At 41.4% G+C, this 15,486-nt stretch overlaps 1 protein-coding gene across 1 annotated transcript in view; it reads right to left on the bottom strand.

Annotated features, from left to right (window-relative positions):
• The window catches only part of pde11a (phosphodiesterase 11a), a 56,553-nt gene that overhangs the window by 26,790 nt on the left and 14,277 nt on the right, over positions 1-15,486 (bottom strand). Inside the window, exons 3-5 of the mRNA XM_079517979.1 lie at positions 3,580-3,669; positions 2,789-2,929; positions 2,519-2,583 (exon numbers count right to left, since the gene is read on the bottom strand). Coding sequence (XP_079374105.1) covers positions 2,519-2,583; positions 2,789-2,929; positions 3,580-3,669 — 296 coding nt within the window. The remainder of the gene's footprint in view (positions 1-2,518; positions 2,584-2,788; positions 2,930-3,579; positions 3,670-15,486) is intronic.

The following is a 15,486-nucleotide window of genomic DNA, read 5'->3' as shown; positions in this document are numbered from 1 at the left end:
GTACATTACAAATCCTACAGTACACTCAGCCTTTGACGTCAGATTTATTCACTTAATTACCCACATAAATCTTGCACGTCTCTCCATGCTATTCAGATATGAACCTCTAGGAACTAAGACATGCATCAGCACAGAAGCTCTTAATTCTCTCAGTTTGATTTTAAATGCAGTGGACTTTTTTTTAACTCGGGAGTCAGGATATGGTTAATTATTTTGTCATTTGTCACTGAGAGTATCACACAACCGTTTATCAAAAGTTACATGTCTCTCCAGTCACAGAACAAACCGTTAAGCCTGCAGGACAATCCTGAGTGTTAATTCCAAGTGTATACAGTAAATGGACCCAAAAAGGTAATACTGTCTTTTCCCTTATTACAGATAATTCTGCAGCAAATATGCTTTTCATCAACCACTGTTGTGGTTATCACTGCTGCCTTGGAGTGTCTGACTGTCTGTTAAAGCAAGCACTGGAATGGGGATGTGATTTGTCTTCCATTTTGGTTCTCTTTTTCCCTTCCATAAACAACCCACACAATATTAAGCCCTTCTCTCTCGGCTGAGCCATGCCTTGCAGGGGAGGAGAGCACCACAACCCAATTAAAGGAGGGTTCCTACGGCATGCCTGCAATTCAGAATCAGCATATTACTTGTGCAGTGCTCCAGAATATTCAATTCTCTGTCCCCTGCCACCCCTGTGCAGACTTTACAGTTACACTAGTCCAATGCCGAGTACAAGAACCTGAACACGCTGATCGGCATGTTGCTCAGCACAATAACACTGGCAGATGAGTGCTTGTAGTGTATAAGCAATGCCAGCATGGCCAATTAACTTTGATGGAATTCTCGCCCCCCATTCATCTAAATTTGCTCTAAAAATCTCATATGTTTCCCATTTTTCTGGGTTGTCAATTGGAGAGTATATCACAATCAACCTGATATTTCTGTCCCCGCAAAAATCCTATTTCTCATTTGCAAATAAAGCAAAGTCTGAGCTTTAGTGCTATAGGTGTTGCATATACAATGCATAATTTATAGGACCATACTACTTTTAATACATGTCACTGACTTGGTTTACATGGATGATATTTCTTCAATCTGACCGAAATATTTCTGATTCCAACCGAACTGTTTCAATGGGCACTAAATAAATAACATTTCCATGCTTGAAGTAGTTCTGCCTGTTTTTTTGTTTTGTTTTTTATCTTCCCCACGCATTTTCTAGATTGACATGTACCCGGAATAATTTCCTGTTGAATGGATTATCTAGGTGTAGACCACCACTTACTTCCGATCAGACCAAATCTGATTAAAATTATTATTATTTTAATAACTTCTTATCCCACGATTTTGGAACATTTTTATTCTGATTGAGCTATCACTCCAATTATTAGTGGAATATTAGGGTCCATGTTAACACAACTATATGGAACTGTGTTTGATTAGATCTTCTCCATAGTCATCAAAACATCACAGAACATACCTGAATAATTGAGTCCGTTTTGTCAGCTAAACCTTAAATCAGTACTTTTCAAATCAATCTATGCTTTAACCACTTGAACTTTAGAGTCACAATTCTGGATCGAATACATTTGGTGTGTAGAGAGAGAAAAAAGGAGCGGACGAGGTATTGAGCCCTGGGAAGTTTAACATTGTTTTTTAAGTACAGTTTGTGAATTTTGCCAATAAACCAGAATATTTTACTACAACCGTATTTATTAAAATAGTGTATATATTAACCCATTAAGACCTGAGACCAGACAGTTTTCTGAAAAACCTTATGTTTCTATGTCAGTGGTTATCAAACCTTTTCATGTCTAGGACCCCCAGAATGATATGCATTTGGCTGCGGACCCCCATCTCAAAATATGTTGTTCCAGGGACACCCCAGAAGCAAATATGCGAGTTCACTGTACAAATATTTGCACACATTTTCACGATATTTCAAAAATAAGCAGATCTACAAGCTCGTAGATCTGCTATTTTTCAACAGCTAATGTTTAATGTTTAACACCCCCAACGCCCAGCACAAAGTTCTTTGTCTTTTCTATTAGTGGCTATTGTTAGCTGCTACACACACATTCACAACAACATCCGGTCCGTCTGGAAAAGGGGTCCGGAAAAGGGGTCCGTGTTTATAAATCGAATGGGCGCTATAATGTAATGGATTAAATAACCCTGGGCAATTAAAGTGTTAATAATGGTTAAAGTGTTTAAAAGCTATAAGGCGACATAGATGCGACATCAGGTCTTAATAGTTTATACAACACATTAGGGGCTCTATTTTCGTCCATGCTAAACCCATTATCCTTAAACTACTTTGCCTTTTTTTTTTTTTTTTTACTATTTTGAAAAACATTTCTGAATAGTTAAAATAGCCAATCTACAAGCTCACAACGTGTGGATGTAGATTGGCTATTTTAACTATTCAAAAATGTTTTTCAAAATAGTATACAAGGCAAATAGTTTAGGGATAAGGGGTTTAGCATGAACGAAAATAGAGCCCTATGCGTTACTGTACCTGTATTCAACGTCTGCACTGCACTTCGGGGACAGAAGCTCAAATGACTTTGTGAACTTCACCACCTGTGGGGGTTTGAGGATGAGAATATCACTACAGTACAGTACACCGACAAGCTGCCTACAATTATACAGTATATACACAAGACAGATACACACAGGCATGCAGTACATGGAGGCAGACACACAGTCAGTGAGAGATACAGACAGACAGACAGACAGACAGACAGACAGACAGACAGACAGTGCAAGAGGAGCAGAAAAAAAGCACCGGTGACGCAATGTCCTCCAGCAGCTGGACGGAGCAGCGCTCGCACTTAAGCAGCGTCTGGGCACGGTGCATGATCTTCCTGACAATCTTCTCCAGGTCAGTCTGCTCCTCAAACAGGTCATTGACAACCTCGAGCAGAGCCTGTAAAGCAACAACAAACCATTCACTACACTGTGGTGTTATGTCACCTGCCTAGTGTCTACACAGGGTGCTGCGGGGCTGAATGAATAAACCATCTGTCAGCAAGACTCAAGGCTTTTTGAATAAAGACATTTGGCTGCTTGCTAAGCTATCAGTGCATAATCATCATTATTTTTAAAGCATAAACCGACCGGGCAATACAACATGAGAGCTTCCCACAATAAAGAACAAATGAGGCTCTCCATCTAAGGCAATGCCAATACAATTAAATACAGCAGAGCACATAAACATCCCCATTTCTCTCCACCTTTCACTTGATCTCTCAGTTCTCATTATGTTCTCCCCATCAGAGATCAATGTGTGACGTGCATTAGTGCCTCTCTAGATGTTCCCTGGGAGATTTACACCATGGACCAGCCCCCCCACCCAGCCCATCCCCCATCCAAGGAACCAGAGGACGTGTCCATGTGGGTCCATGGCGCCTGCTTATCCCCTTTGCAGTGGCAGCAAGTGGGCTGTTGCTGATCAATACTCAGCCTCACTGTCAGCATCGAGGGGGAGGGAAGGAATGCTGATCCTGGAGATGGAAGAGGATGTACCTAGTCCTAGTTGCATCCCCCCACCTCCTCCTCCTTTTCTTGGGCCCTTACCCGACTCCTGTCATACTCCTTCCTCGAGGCTGCGAAGAGCTGAGCGTTGGAGATCGCAATACCACAGAAGGGCAGGTACATCTGCAGCACCTGTGAACACATCATCAAACCCATGTCAAATTTGTTTTCTTACTACACAGTAAAATCCTCAGTGTGTAATGTAATTACTGATATTTGGATTGGTTTGCCATTTCTGTCACTGATCCGAAATACCATAGACATGGCTCTACAGGAGGCTAGCTGAAAGATGTATATGTATTATGTATCTCTCTGGAGCTAATCTCACAAAATACTCGAAACATCGTATGCATACTGCCAGAGGTGCCGCCACTTTTTTCACATTATGGCTACGTCTTTAAATAATATTTAACTTTCATTAAATAATGGAAGTCAATAAGGAAACCTTGAGTATACGTCATAGATATGACATAGGTGACTGATGTTGATGGCTGGCCACATGAAGTCTGAGATGCACATCCCATGCGGATCCCTAGATGTGATTTGTTTTGTATTATACTAGAGGTTCGGGCCGCCGTGCAAAACTAATCAGTTATTGTATAGTCCTATAACTAAATTTACACTTTCATCAGTTAAAATGATTTTTATAGTAGGAATACAAATAAAGAAAGAAAATACTATACTAAAAAGCTACTATGGTAATGAACTGAAGCAAATATAGAATGTCCTTTCATAATTATGTTTCGTTACTTGGCAGGACAGGACAAACTAGAAAAACTCCAGTAATAATAACACTACCAGTTATTGTGGCCTCCTGGTGGCGCTATAATAGGCACTAGGAAAAGGGTTCTCTCTCTGTGAAAAAGGTGCCATTTCTTCTTACGCCTTCCAAAAATGTGTTTTGCAAAGGTCCACCTTCTGGTGGACCAATAACAGGCCAATGTGAAAAGTGATTGACATCTTGATCAGAGATACTGTGTACCGATTTGCAGGATTTTTGGACAGAATGTGAAGGATTTTATATACAGTGACACTTTGTGGTCAACAAACGCTATTTCCGTACTCGGACGGACACAGGGACAGACCCAGCCAGCCAGGGACACACATTGCTGTGTATAGGAGTGGCTAGCACCACTCAAAAATTTGTTTTACAAAAGTCGCCCTCCTGGTGGCGCTATAAAAGCTGATATGAAGCTTATATGAATTTTTTTAAGTGGCAATTCGTCCTCAACTTAGTGGGAATGTGTGTGCAAACTTTCACATAAATTGCAATTTGGGGCAGAGGTTCGTCATTGGCATCCAGGGAGTGTGTGTGCACAGTTTGGCATCGACCGGGCCAACGATGCTGGAGATTAGCTACGCGCGCACGCACACACGCACGCACAATGATAGTTTAGCATCCTTTGAAAATGCAACTATTATTACTGTAAAACATCTGGTAGGGTGAACAACAGCTGACTGTGATGGAGGGGGATCAAAACTACATGATTCCAACAACACCAGGCCATGTTGCCTTATCTGAGAAACACTCAGCCCCATAACAAGGAATCAATTGAATTTGGGTTGTTTGCTCCCTCACTCAGCCTCTTTGTTGAGTTATCAATCTTTAGCATCTGGCTGCTGTGTAAACAATAAAATCAGTAAAACAAACCTACAAATATTTACCGGCCTTGTTTTGACCTGAGGGTAGGGACACTCAAACAATACATGAATGGGAAGTTACTCAGCTGTGGCCCCTGATACAGGGCTATCTATTTCAGCATTTTGAAAAAAGTCATCAGCAATCATGTAATGGGCACACAAAGAATGGAACGGTAAAATAGAATAAAGAACACAGACTGCCAACCTATGAGAGCCTATGGTATTGTGTGCTTACTCAACAAATTTTCCTTTGATTGAATCTCTATAAGCTCTCCACTCTCTCTGCCAGTGCAACCTTCACCGACTTTTCACTTAGACATAACGGTATATTCTTACATATAGGAAGCAGTACGTAGTTTCCTAATTCACAATGACAATATCTAACAAAGAAGCTACTGTAAATGGTAAAAAAGAATCAAATGTCACATAGGTTTAAAAAGAATGGAACAGCACTTGAATATTTCAATCAATGTACATGCCCTATCTGAAACAATTGAAATATGCATTAGGTTGTAAACATTTTAATGTGCTGTAAATAGGCCTATCTCTAATCACGATGTGATGAGAAATATAATGCGGTCACTACTAATGAGTAAAGGGACTTTGCATGCACTCAGTCATTGTGCATTATCAAATGCATTATAAAGTAGTCTTTACATGTGGAAAACAGATGACGCAGAACTACAAGCTCATACATTAAGCCATTTGAGCTGCTCTATGGAATTCTCTAATAATGATCTCCCAGAGAGACCCAGCAGGAGCAGATTCATTAGCAAGCAGGACTTTGGGGACCCCAGCTATGGATCTGTCCATGGAAGTAATGGGCAAAACCCAAGAAAAGCGCTGCTCTCTCTAATTATATTCTGTCAGGCAGGCCATTATGCAAGGCTGCATTACAATTTACAAACAAGACATTTTTACCTAGAGACCTGTGGACTGACCAGTAAAGAGATGTTTAATAACGAAACTAAGTGTCCAAGTCCATGGGGAGATTGCAGCAGTCTGCTCCTCTAATCTCCATTGTACTCAGCTGGAATATCATATGAAATGCAACGATGCAATGCAAAGCGAGAGTGCAAACTAGCCAACAAACACCAACTCGGGACTCTTATCGTTTCCCTACACACCCTTCTGTAGCATACTAGCATCAGTGTCTTGAGCTCTGCAGTGTTGTTGCTGTCACGCCACAGTGCGTCTACGTAGTGTACTGTAGGTGGTGCGCCTCTTTCCCCTCCTAGCTGTACCTTGGGTTGGCTCCCACGGTATCAGTGTCAGGATGCAGAGAGCATGAACCCAATATGCAGTCACAGGCAACGAGCGTAGATTTTCAAAGTATTTAATAAAGAAGAGGTGCAAAATCTTACACTGAAGTTGTATGCAGGGAAAACTCAGGAACGCAGGGAACATGCATCGGTGACAAACAAACTATGAACTGACAAAGAAGGGTTGCAATGAGTCCAGTTAAATAGGGGGCAGGCTGATTGTAGAAGTGTTCACAGGTGGGAATATGAGGGAGTTGGAGACAGGTGAGTAAATGGGACTGCAGTGTGGAATGGAAAGTGGGAGTGGCCAGGGCTGACATGGTCTGTGGAGAGACAGACCCTGACAGTCAGTTTGCTTGGCGCCAGTTCCAGGTGCCCGACACAGTGCCCAGCCAGCCTCATCCTTCTCTCTCTGACCTTGTCTGTGACCCGTGGGAGGCCCCCTTAGAGGTCCACGACGTTGATGTGGTCCACCCACGTGACACCATAAGTGCCATTTGTAGAATTCTTGTGTAGGCCCGGACAGCCTGACGGCGTGCCGCGGGTTCGACTCCCGATCCCGACGGCCTTTGCCGCGTGTCTTCCCCCCATTTCTCTCCCCATTTCCTGTCAGACTACTTTTATCCTATCAATAAAGGCATTAAAAAGCCAAAACTTATCTAAAAAAAGAATTCTTGTGTAGACACCTTTTCCTGCTGTACTGCGAGCGTCCATGGCTCTGCCCCATACAGCAGTACTGACTGCACGTGCACTATGAACAGCTGCTTCTTGAGGTCATCTCCCATGTCAGATTGATACACTCTCCTCATACCAGGGCATTCCAGGACCTTCAGGTCCTGTTCCGTTGAAGCAGTGCAGCAACTGGGATATTTGAAGTACTCAGCTACCACAAGCACTGTCCTGTTGGCACTGGCATTAGCAATGGTTTTGTCCACCGTATTAATAGCCCGGCATATTAGTGACGTAATCGTTCACTTCGTGATACAAGCACCAGAATTTGCACAAAGTAGAAGCCAGTAGCCACGCCAAAAAAAATCCAATATGGTGAAAGACATTTTATGTGTTTTTTGACCTGGATAGTGATCGGATAAATACATTTTGATTATTTTTTACTTCAATTTAAATCAATTTGCCATGGGTTGTGACATCATCCAATGTCTCATTCTTTTCAGCAATCTTTATAGTCATTCCACACAAAATATTAATTGACTGCCGCTTAGTGGTCATTGGAGGTAGTTAGCTTCTGCCAATGGAAATGACTGAGAGAAGAAGTGGCTAATGTTAGCATTATGGAGTTTGAGGGTTTGTATAGGAAGGGGGCGGGGCAGCTAAAATGAATATCAAATATCTAAATACTGAATCGAGCAATAAGACCGAGTAGACGATGAAATGACCAAAAGTAGTTGTGTTAACGAGATTAATTTACAGTCCTATACATGTGGTATGATTTGGTGAAGTCTCTGTTGTACTATCAAGGTGTTTTCTGAATAAGAAACAGTAGCTCTGCATTTTCTCTGATCTCACATGGGACACTCTAACTTACGTCAGCAGCCTGCAAAGCACTTTTGCAAACACATTTAGCAAAGATCGCCGTTTATGAGAGTGACATCAAATATTTATGCAACAGGAATCGACACCACAACAAATTGCACAATGGCGCTGACTCTTTGTTATTCAATTACTCCATGAATAATTCCAGGCACTTCACAGATCAGGTGAACCCCAGTCTTTAGTCATTGTCTGGTGTCACTCTGAATAGCCTACTTTCCTGACTAGCCTACTTTCCCACAATACTTCAGTGGTACTGGATTGTTTAAGTGGATAAAAAAAAGAAGAAAAAAATATCCAACCATGTGATGTGAAAGCATGTTATATGAAAATAGAAATTCACATGAATATGTTATTCAAATATGATATTGTTTCATAAACCCAGTGAACATAAGGTACCACACTTACTTGTAGACCTCTATCAATACATCAGTCATTGACAAGAATTTAATCAATGTAGATCTTTCCCTGAGATTTAAACATAAATAAATAAATATGCATTAGGTAATTGCGACAGTAGGTCGCATTTACTATGAAAACGTGCATTTCCCGTTGGTTCGTCACGCCCTCATATATGGTCATGCCTCGTGACATTACGTGACATCATCAGGGATCTCCATATATGGGCATATATGTAGTTGGGGCCCTTCCCCATATATGGGAATGTCAATATATGGCCATATCACGCCTCCATATATGGTCACACCTCGTAACATATGCCTCCATCATGGAGACCCTTAGATCTCCATATATGGTTGTCAGTCCATCACGCCTCGTGACATCACACGCTCCATACTGTATGTCATTCTGACATCATCAAACCCGAAAATTAAGGCCTGGCCCTACATGGGCCCTCATCAAACCCTCTACACTCAAGACACTGCCCCCGCTGCCACCCTTAGATCTCCAGATATAGAGCTGACCTGTTCTGACATTCCATATGTTGATCTGACCTCATTAAACCCTGTACACTCAAGACACGCTCTATATATGGGCAGAGCTCATCAAACCCTGCACACTCAAGACACTTCCCCCGCTGCCACCCTTAGATCTCCATATATGGAGCTGACCTGTTCTGACAGTCCATATGTTGATCTGACCTCATCAAACCCTGTACACGCAAGACACTCTCCATATGGCCAGTACATAATTCATTCCATATGTTGATCTGACACCCCCATGCCAAAGCACCAGCGCTCGCCCAGCAGTCTGCCGTCACCCGGTCGCTTCTCGCCCTCAGGGCGCCTTACTGGTAATATGAGTATATAATGTATACTCATAGCTTCACTGCACAGATAATCTACTGTTAGACAGATATTAGGTTCTTAGCTTGCTTATGATTCTTGATGACTATTTCTATGTATTTGATGTATTACCTCATATTGTTCCTGCTTACTGCAAGTCGCTCTGGATTAAGAGCGTCTGCTAAATACCTAAATTGAAATTGTAAATTGTAATTGAAAAATCACACCCGTGTGAACTGAGTGGTGTTAAGGAAATTATGAGGTCCCATCATAGGCGATCAGCAGAGGCGAAGGCACAACACAAGGAGTCCGGCATATGGTCAGCATCGTTCTTTATTCGTTCCTATCATCTCAGTACAGCAGAATCGTAGCATGGTTGCTCATCGTCGTACAGTCAAGAGTGCAGCATCACCCCGTTCCTCCCCAAGTTGTCCCTTTCCCTCCCCTTTATTTCCCAACCACACACCCCCAAATTGACAGTCAGTGACAGGTGTTTTATTCAAATACAACAGGACATGGACAGATAATAACAGGTGGTCATACAACATCTCCGTTTATGGTCGGAGTTAAGCGAGCAGGAAACATCCTATTCCAAGTGATCTAAGATGAGAGCACTATTAGTAAGTGGGCATGGGACCTCCAGCTGTCATTAGTGACAGCTGTTGGTTGGTTGTTTGGGAGAGGAGGTTAAGGTGTAATGGGCAGGAAACAAACTTATTCTAATCTGTTCTATTGCGAGGACAACACACTATGACACCTTAACTGACAGACAGGAAACTACTCTAAATGGGATATTTACACAAATACATGTATGACTCCAGCTTGTCGATAGTAACTTGGAGATGACAGCTGTCAGATTGACAGCTGCATTGGTAGTCTCCTTTTTGCTCTGACAGGACTAGTTACCCCAATGTGTATTTGCTGACATGGTGTTTTACAGTAGGATGGAAAAATGGGATGTATATATCTATTTGGCAATAGTAACACCTTGGCTGCCTGGCTTGGAAACTGATTCAGCTGTCAGGTGACAGCTGTCGGTCAGTCCGAATGCGTATTTGTGATAGTCCATCCTATTTGACTGAATGGAAGACAAGGTACTACTTATATATTTAATAGTTATAATTGACATTCTAAAACTGCCATTACAATCCACCGCTTTATATATGAAAATTGATACCTTATTAATTTACATGGCCCAGGAGATTTTTAGAATGACAAATATTGATGATTAAAACTGTATGGCTAGATTCATGTTTGATGACAGTGGTCAGATAAAGAAGGTTTCGCTATTAAGAAATTTTAAAAATTACTGGACACATCTAGACTCAGAAAACACATCTATAGTTAAATTAGGAGATAGTGAACACATCTAGTTAAATTTAGGAAGATAGGCACATCTAGAATCAAGAAAAAAACACACATCTAGAAGATCTCGTAGATCTGCTAATTTTCGAAAAGGTAGTTATTCTTTGCTCCGTTTCCAATACTATTTGTTGGTAAAGTGTAATTCCACACTACACGTACCTATAATAGTTTAGTAAGAACAAAATTAACTGAAATGATTAAACTTACAATTAGGGTAGGATTTATATTCAAATGGAAAGAATTAAAATGGATTCTATTAGGATAGAATGTAAACACTTCAACAATAAAATAATTGAATATGGCCACGTTTAGTTCACCTCTCAGGCTGTTTTCACACCCAAAAATAAATAAATAAATAAACTGACCGTGACCAAATCCTGCAGTTTAGGCTCTCTGCTACTTTTAACTCAGTTACCCACAAACACACAAATACCTTTCCTCCCCCCCCCCATTCTGCTAGCTGGACAGAGAAAGAGAGAGAAAGGAAGCTGTAAATCAGACATTTGTTTTTTCCAATATCGAATTAATTCAAATTAAACTGCTAATGTGAACAAGGTGAGGTTTTCTCTGTCTAAATATTATCTCCATTCGTTCAACATTTTCTGTATTATAGTACTTAAGTTAGCGTTCAATCAAAGAATATTTCATATTTATACCAGTGACTTTCTGATAAGGGACGTTCAACCCGAAACTGCTTTATATCATGTATTACTATACTGATAAAGGACGTTCAACCTTGAAGAGAAAGGAACTATTTAACTTTCGTAAGCTCACTAGATTCGATTTTTTGCAGATCTCACCCCGAAAATAAATCCTTTCTCTCTGCTTTCTATACTAAAGGCCTAGTGCTACCTAGTAAATACCAGAATGACAGGAGATAAAATAATATTAGACGTTTAACCTTGTTAAACCATCATAAATGATTGATTTCACACTATTGATTTAACACCTTGAAACACTCACTGTTGAATAATTACTTAGATCCATATTAATTTATTTGCAAAACTATAAATGTATTCCTTTTAACTAACCCACACATAGGCTGTACCAATGACCCCTCCCCCTCTTGCCATTTTGGGCACGGGGTGTTAAATGAGGAGTCCTTTTAGTACAGTATATGTGCGTGGAAATGAATTCCAATATCTTATCATCCTATTTTAGGATTTTCTAACATTGTTGTTCTTGCCTACACTTTTACAAATTTTAGATTGGAGTCTAGTTAGATTAAAATTTAGATTAGATTTTTAGTAGTTTATCAAAACTTTTGTAGTTCACTACTTGCACATGTAAGACTAAATAGATTAAATCACATAGGGTAAATTACAAACTAAAGATCTTAGTTATTCTCAATTGTATTTACCAATTACAAACTAAAGATCTAGTTATTTTCAATTGTATTTACCCTGTCGTAGTTTGTTTTCTTTAGCCAAAATTGATTTGCTGGCCCGTCGTTGCTGTGCGCCGTAATACAGCAGCATGGTTCAGTGGACACCAACGTTTCATATGACCTGTCTGGCCGCAGTAATAGCACAAGTCGTTGACAGGAATGGTGTTGGCTGCGCTGGCTTCATCCTCTCCCATGTGGCGTGCGTGGTCTAGTTGCCGTCTTCTTCTGTCCTTCCTTTCCTGGAGTACAGCATCAACCCTGGCTCGGGTTTGTACTTGTCCTCTCACTGGTCGGCTGTGGTATGGTCCTGGGTTGCCAGGCTGGTTACGCCAGGCTTCCCACGGCGGTGGGTGTTGTCTTGGTCTTGGGGTAGGCTTGCTGATGTGGTCTAGCTGGAAGCCGCTCAGTTGATTGGTCATTTCTTTTCCTCTGTGTTTGGTCATTTGAAAGTCTGGTTCTGGCTGGTCTCTGTTGTGGTTGCGGTCGGCATAATAGTTGTTGTTTGGTAGGGACACGTGGAGTTGTGTGTCTCTTCTTTGGTCGTTGTAGTAGCTATCATCTTCATCGTTGACAGGAATGGTTGTTTCGGCGTAGTTGGCTTGGTCCGGGTGGTTGGTTGTGTTGGCGTGTAGTAGTAACGCCGCAGTTTGAAGTTCTTGTTCCAAGAGTGTCACTCGTGACTCTGCCTGGTCGATTAGCTTTTTCTGGTCCTCCAGTTGGAGTCGAAGTATCGCCTCCCTTTGCTGTGCGTCGCTCATTCCTTGTCGAAGTTTCTTTCGGCTCTGCCTTGCCCCCATCTTTAAAATCGTCGGGTTTTTTTTTCCAAGTACTCATCTATGGTGAAGACGAAATATCGGCCCTGCGTCACTGCGTCATTTGTTAATGACCCGTCTGGCCAATACTGATGCCATTTGTCTGAAATACCCTGCTCACATAGCGTCATTTGTTAAGGAAATTATGAGGTCCCATCATAGGCGATCAGCAGAGGCGAAGGCACAACACAAGGAGTCCGGCATATGGTCAGCATCGTTCTTTATTCGTTCCTATCATCTCAGTACAGCAGAATCGTAGCATGGTTGCTCATCGTCGTACAGTCAAGAGTGCAGCATCACCCCGTTCCTCCCCAAGTTGTCCCTTTCCCTCCCCTTTATTTCCCAACCACACACCCCCAAATTGACAGTCAGTGACAGGTGTTTTATTCAAATACAACAGGACATGGACAGATAATAACAGGTGGTCATACAACATCTCCGTTTATGGTCGGAGTTAAGCGAGCAGGAAACATCCTATTCCAAGTGATCTAAGATGAGAGCACTATTAGTAAGTGGGCATGGGACCTCCAGCTGTCATTAGTGACAGCTGTTGGTTGGTTGTTTGGGAGAGGAGGTTAAGGTGTAATGGGCAGGAAACAAACTTATTCTAATCTGTTCTATTGCGAGGACAACACACTATGACACCTTAACTGACAGACAGGAAACTACTCTAAATGGGATATTTACACAAATACATGTATGACTCCAGCTTGTCGATAGTAACTTGGAGATGACAGCTGTCAGATTGACAGCTGCATTGGTAGTCTCCTTTTTGCTCTGACAGGACTAGTTACCCCAATGTGTATTTGCTGACATGGTGTTTTACAGTAGGATGGAAAAATGGGATGTATATATCTATTTGGCAATAGTAACACCTTGGCTGCCTGGCTTGGAAACTGATTCAGCTGTCAGGTGACAGCTGTCGGTCAGTCCGAATGCGTATTTGTGATAGTCCATCCTATTTGACTGAATGGAAGACAAGGTACTACTTATATATTTAATAGTTATAATTGACATTCTAAAACTGCCATTACAGTGGTGTAAGGTTTTATATAGCATGATCAGCTGTGGTCTGACGTAATGTCTGACGTAATGAAATAAGGTAAGGTATTATGTAGCCTGATCAGCTCTGATCTGACGTAATGAAATCACACCCGGATGTGATTTCACAACTGGCTTTTTCTGTGCAGAGAAAATGACCACGGTTGCTACGGTCATCCAGTTCACCCGGGTGTGATTTAATTACGTCAGAAATTATTTTGAACATAGCAACCATGGTCATTTTTTTATGCACACAAAAGCCAGTTGTAGGAGTGGTTTACACCACTCAAAAATGTGTATGTATGAATGTATGAATGTATGATGTATGTGGTTGGGTTTTACCTTCTGTACACTGTGACCTGTCAAGCCTACCACATTGCTTTGATGTTAATTAAGTAACTATTAGTTCACTTTATTTCATAAAACAAATCACAGACATCAGCCTTACAGCATGCAATGTATGTTCACTATTCAACCACTGTTAATAAACATGGAATGATACACTGTAGGCAGTATGTTTACCTATGATTACACCTGAATTATTAAAAAGGTTCCACAGAAAAAAGGCCAGAGCGCCTGACAAGATCAATAATGCCAGGATAGTATTTACACATGTATCCTTATTGCTTCACAGACTCCCTCAGCCCTATGTTCCTTCAATACTATCCCCAGTGGCGTATGCAGGAATTACATTTTGGGCAGGCAAAAATGTTGCGGACCCCCACGAGCATGATTCTAAACTATGTCAGTCTATAGACATGGTAAAGCCCCGCCTGCCTCTGATTGGCCAATAGACACTGCCTGTCTTACCAGACTTCCGAGGTGGATAGCTATGGTGGATGGTGGATAGTCTGGTGACACTGACGCGAGGTTACTCCGTGGTGGGAAATAATACAATTTATACAAGTACGGTATAATACAAGGGACAGAGAATGACAGCTTGGCACGCACGACATATGACGCTCTAGAATGCAGCCTTGTAACGTTTATTTTTGTAGAAGAGGCAAACTAATTTTGTTTATGCCGTTTGCTTTGATTGAATAATTGATTGAACACGTACGCCGCAATATGATTTGATTTGGGTGTGTTCTGAACACACACAATTTCTTGATGACTTATATGATTCAATAGGACAAAACATAAACATGATAGGACAAGGCTGTTATAGTGTTACCATGAGGCCAATTAAAATAAATATGCAGGGATTGAGTTCCTTGGCCTACTGGCAGTGCATGGCGTGCACAGATAGACACTAGGGGCCCCCTGCCCTTTTCCTTCTGGACAAATGTGCCCTTTTTAAGAAAGAAATATGTTTATTTTTTATTTTTTACAGTGTACACTGTACAGTATGTGGACCATGGTGACATTGATCAATTCTTGATAAAAAGCTTCTAATATATTATTTAGGCCCCAAAATCTATAAATCTCACACTATTAAGGCAACTGGCCGGTTCCAAGCGCTGCACAAGGTGCCCTTTTTTCACTTGAGCACCTGCCCCTCTAAATGTCTGTGCACGCCACTGCCTACTGGTAACATACACAAGATAATCGGTCACACACGCACACACAGTCAGGTAGTTCAGCCTATGTAAGACTGTCTAGTGTCTACTATACTGTACACTACAGTACAGTATAGTATAGACTAGACA

The sequence above is a fragment of the Electrona antarctica genome (genome assembly GCF_951216825.1).
Source record: "Electrona antarctica genome assembly, chromosome: 13".
NCBI lineage: Eukaryota > Metazoa > Chordata > Actinopteri > Myctophiformes > Myctophidae > Electrona > Electrona antarctica.
This window is presented reverse-complemented; position numbering and strand designations above follow the sequence as displayed.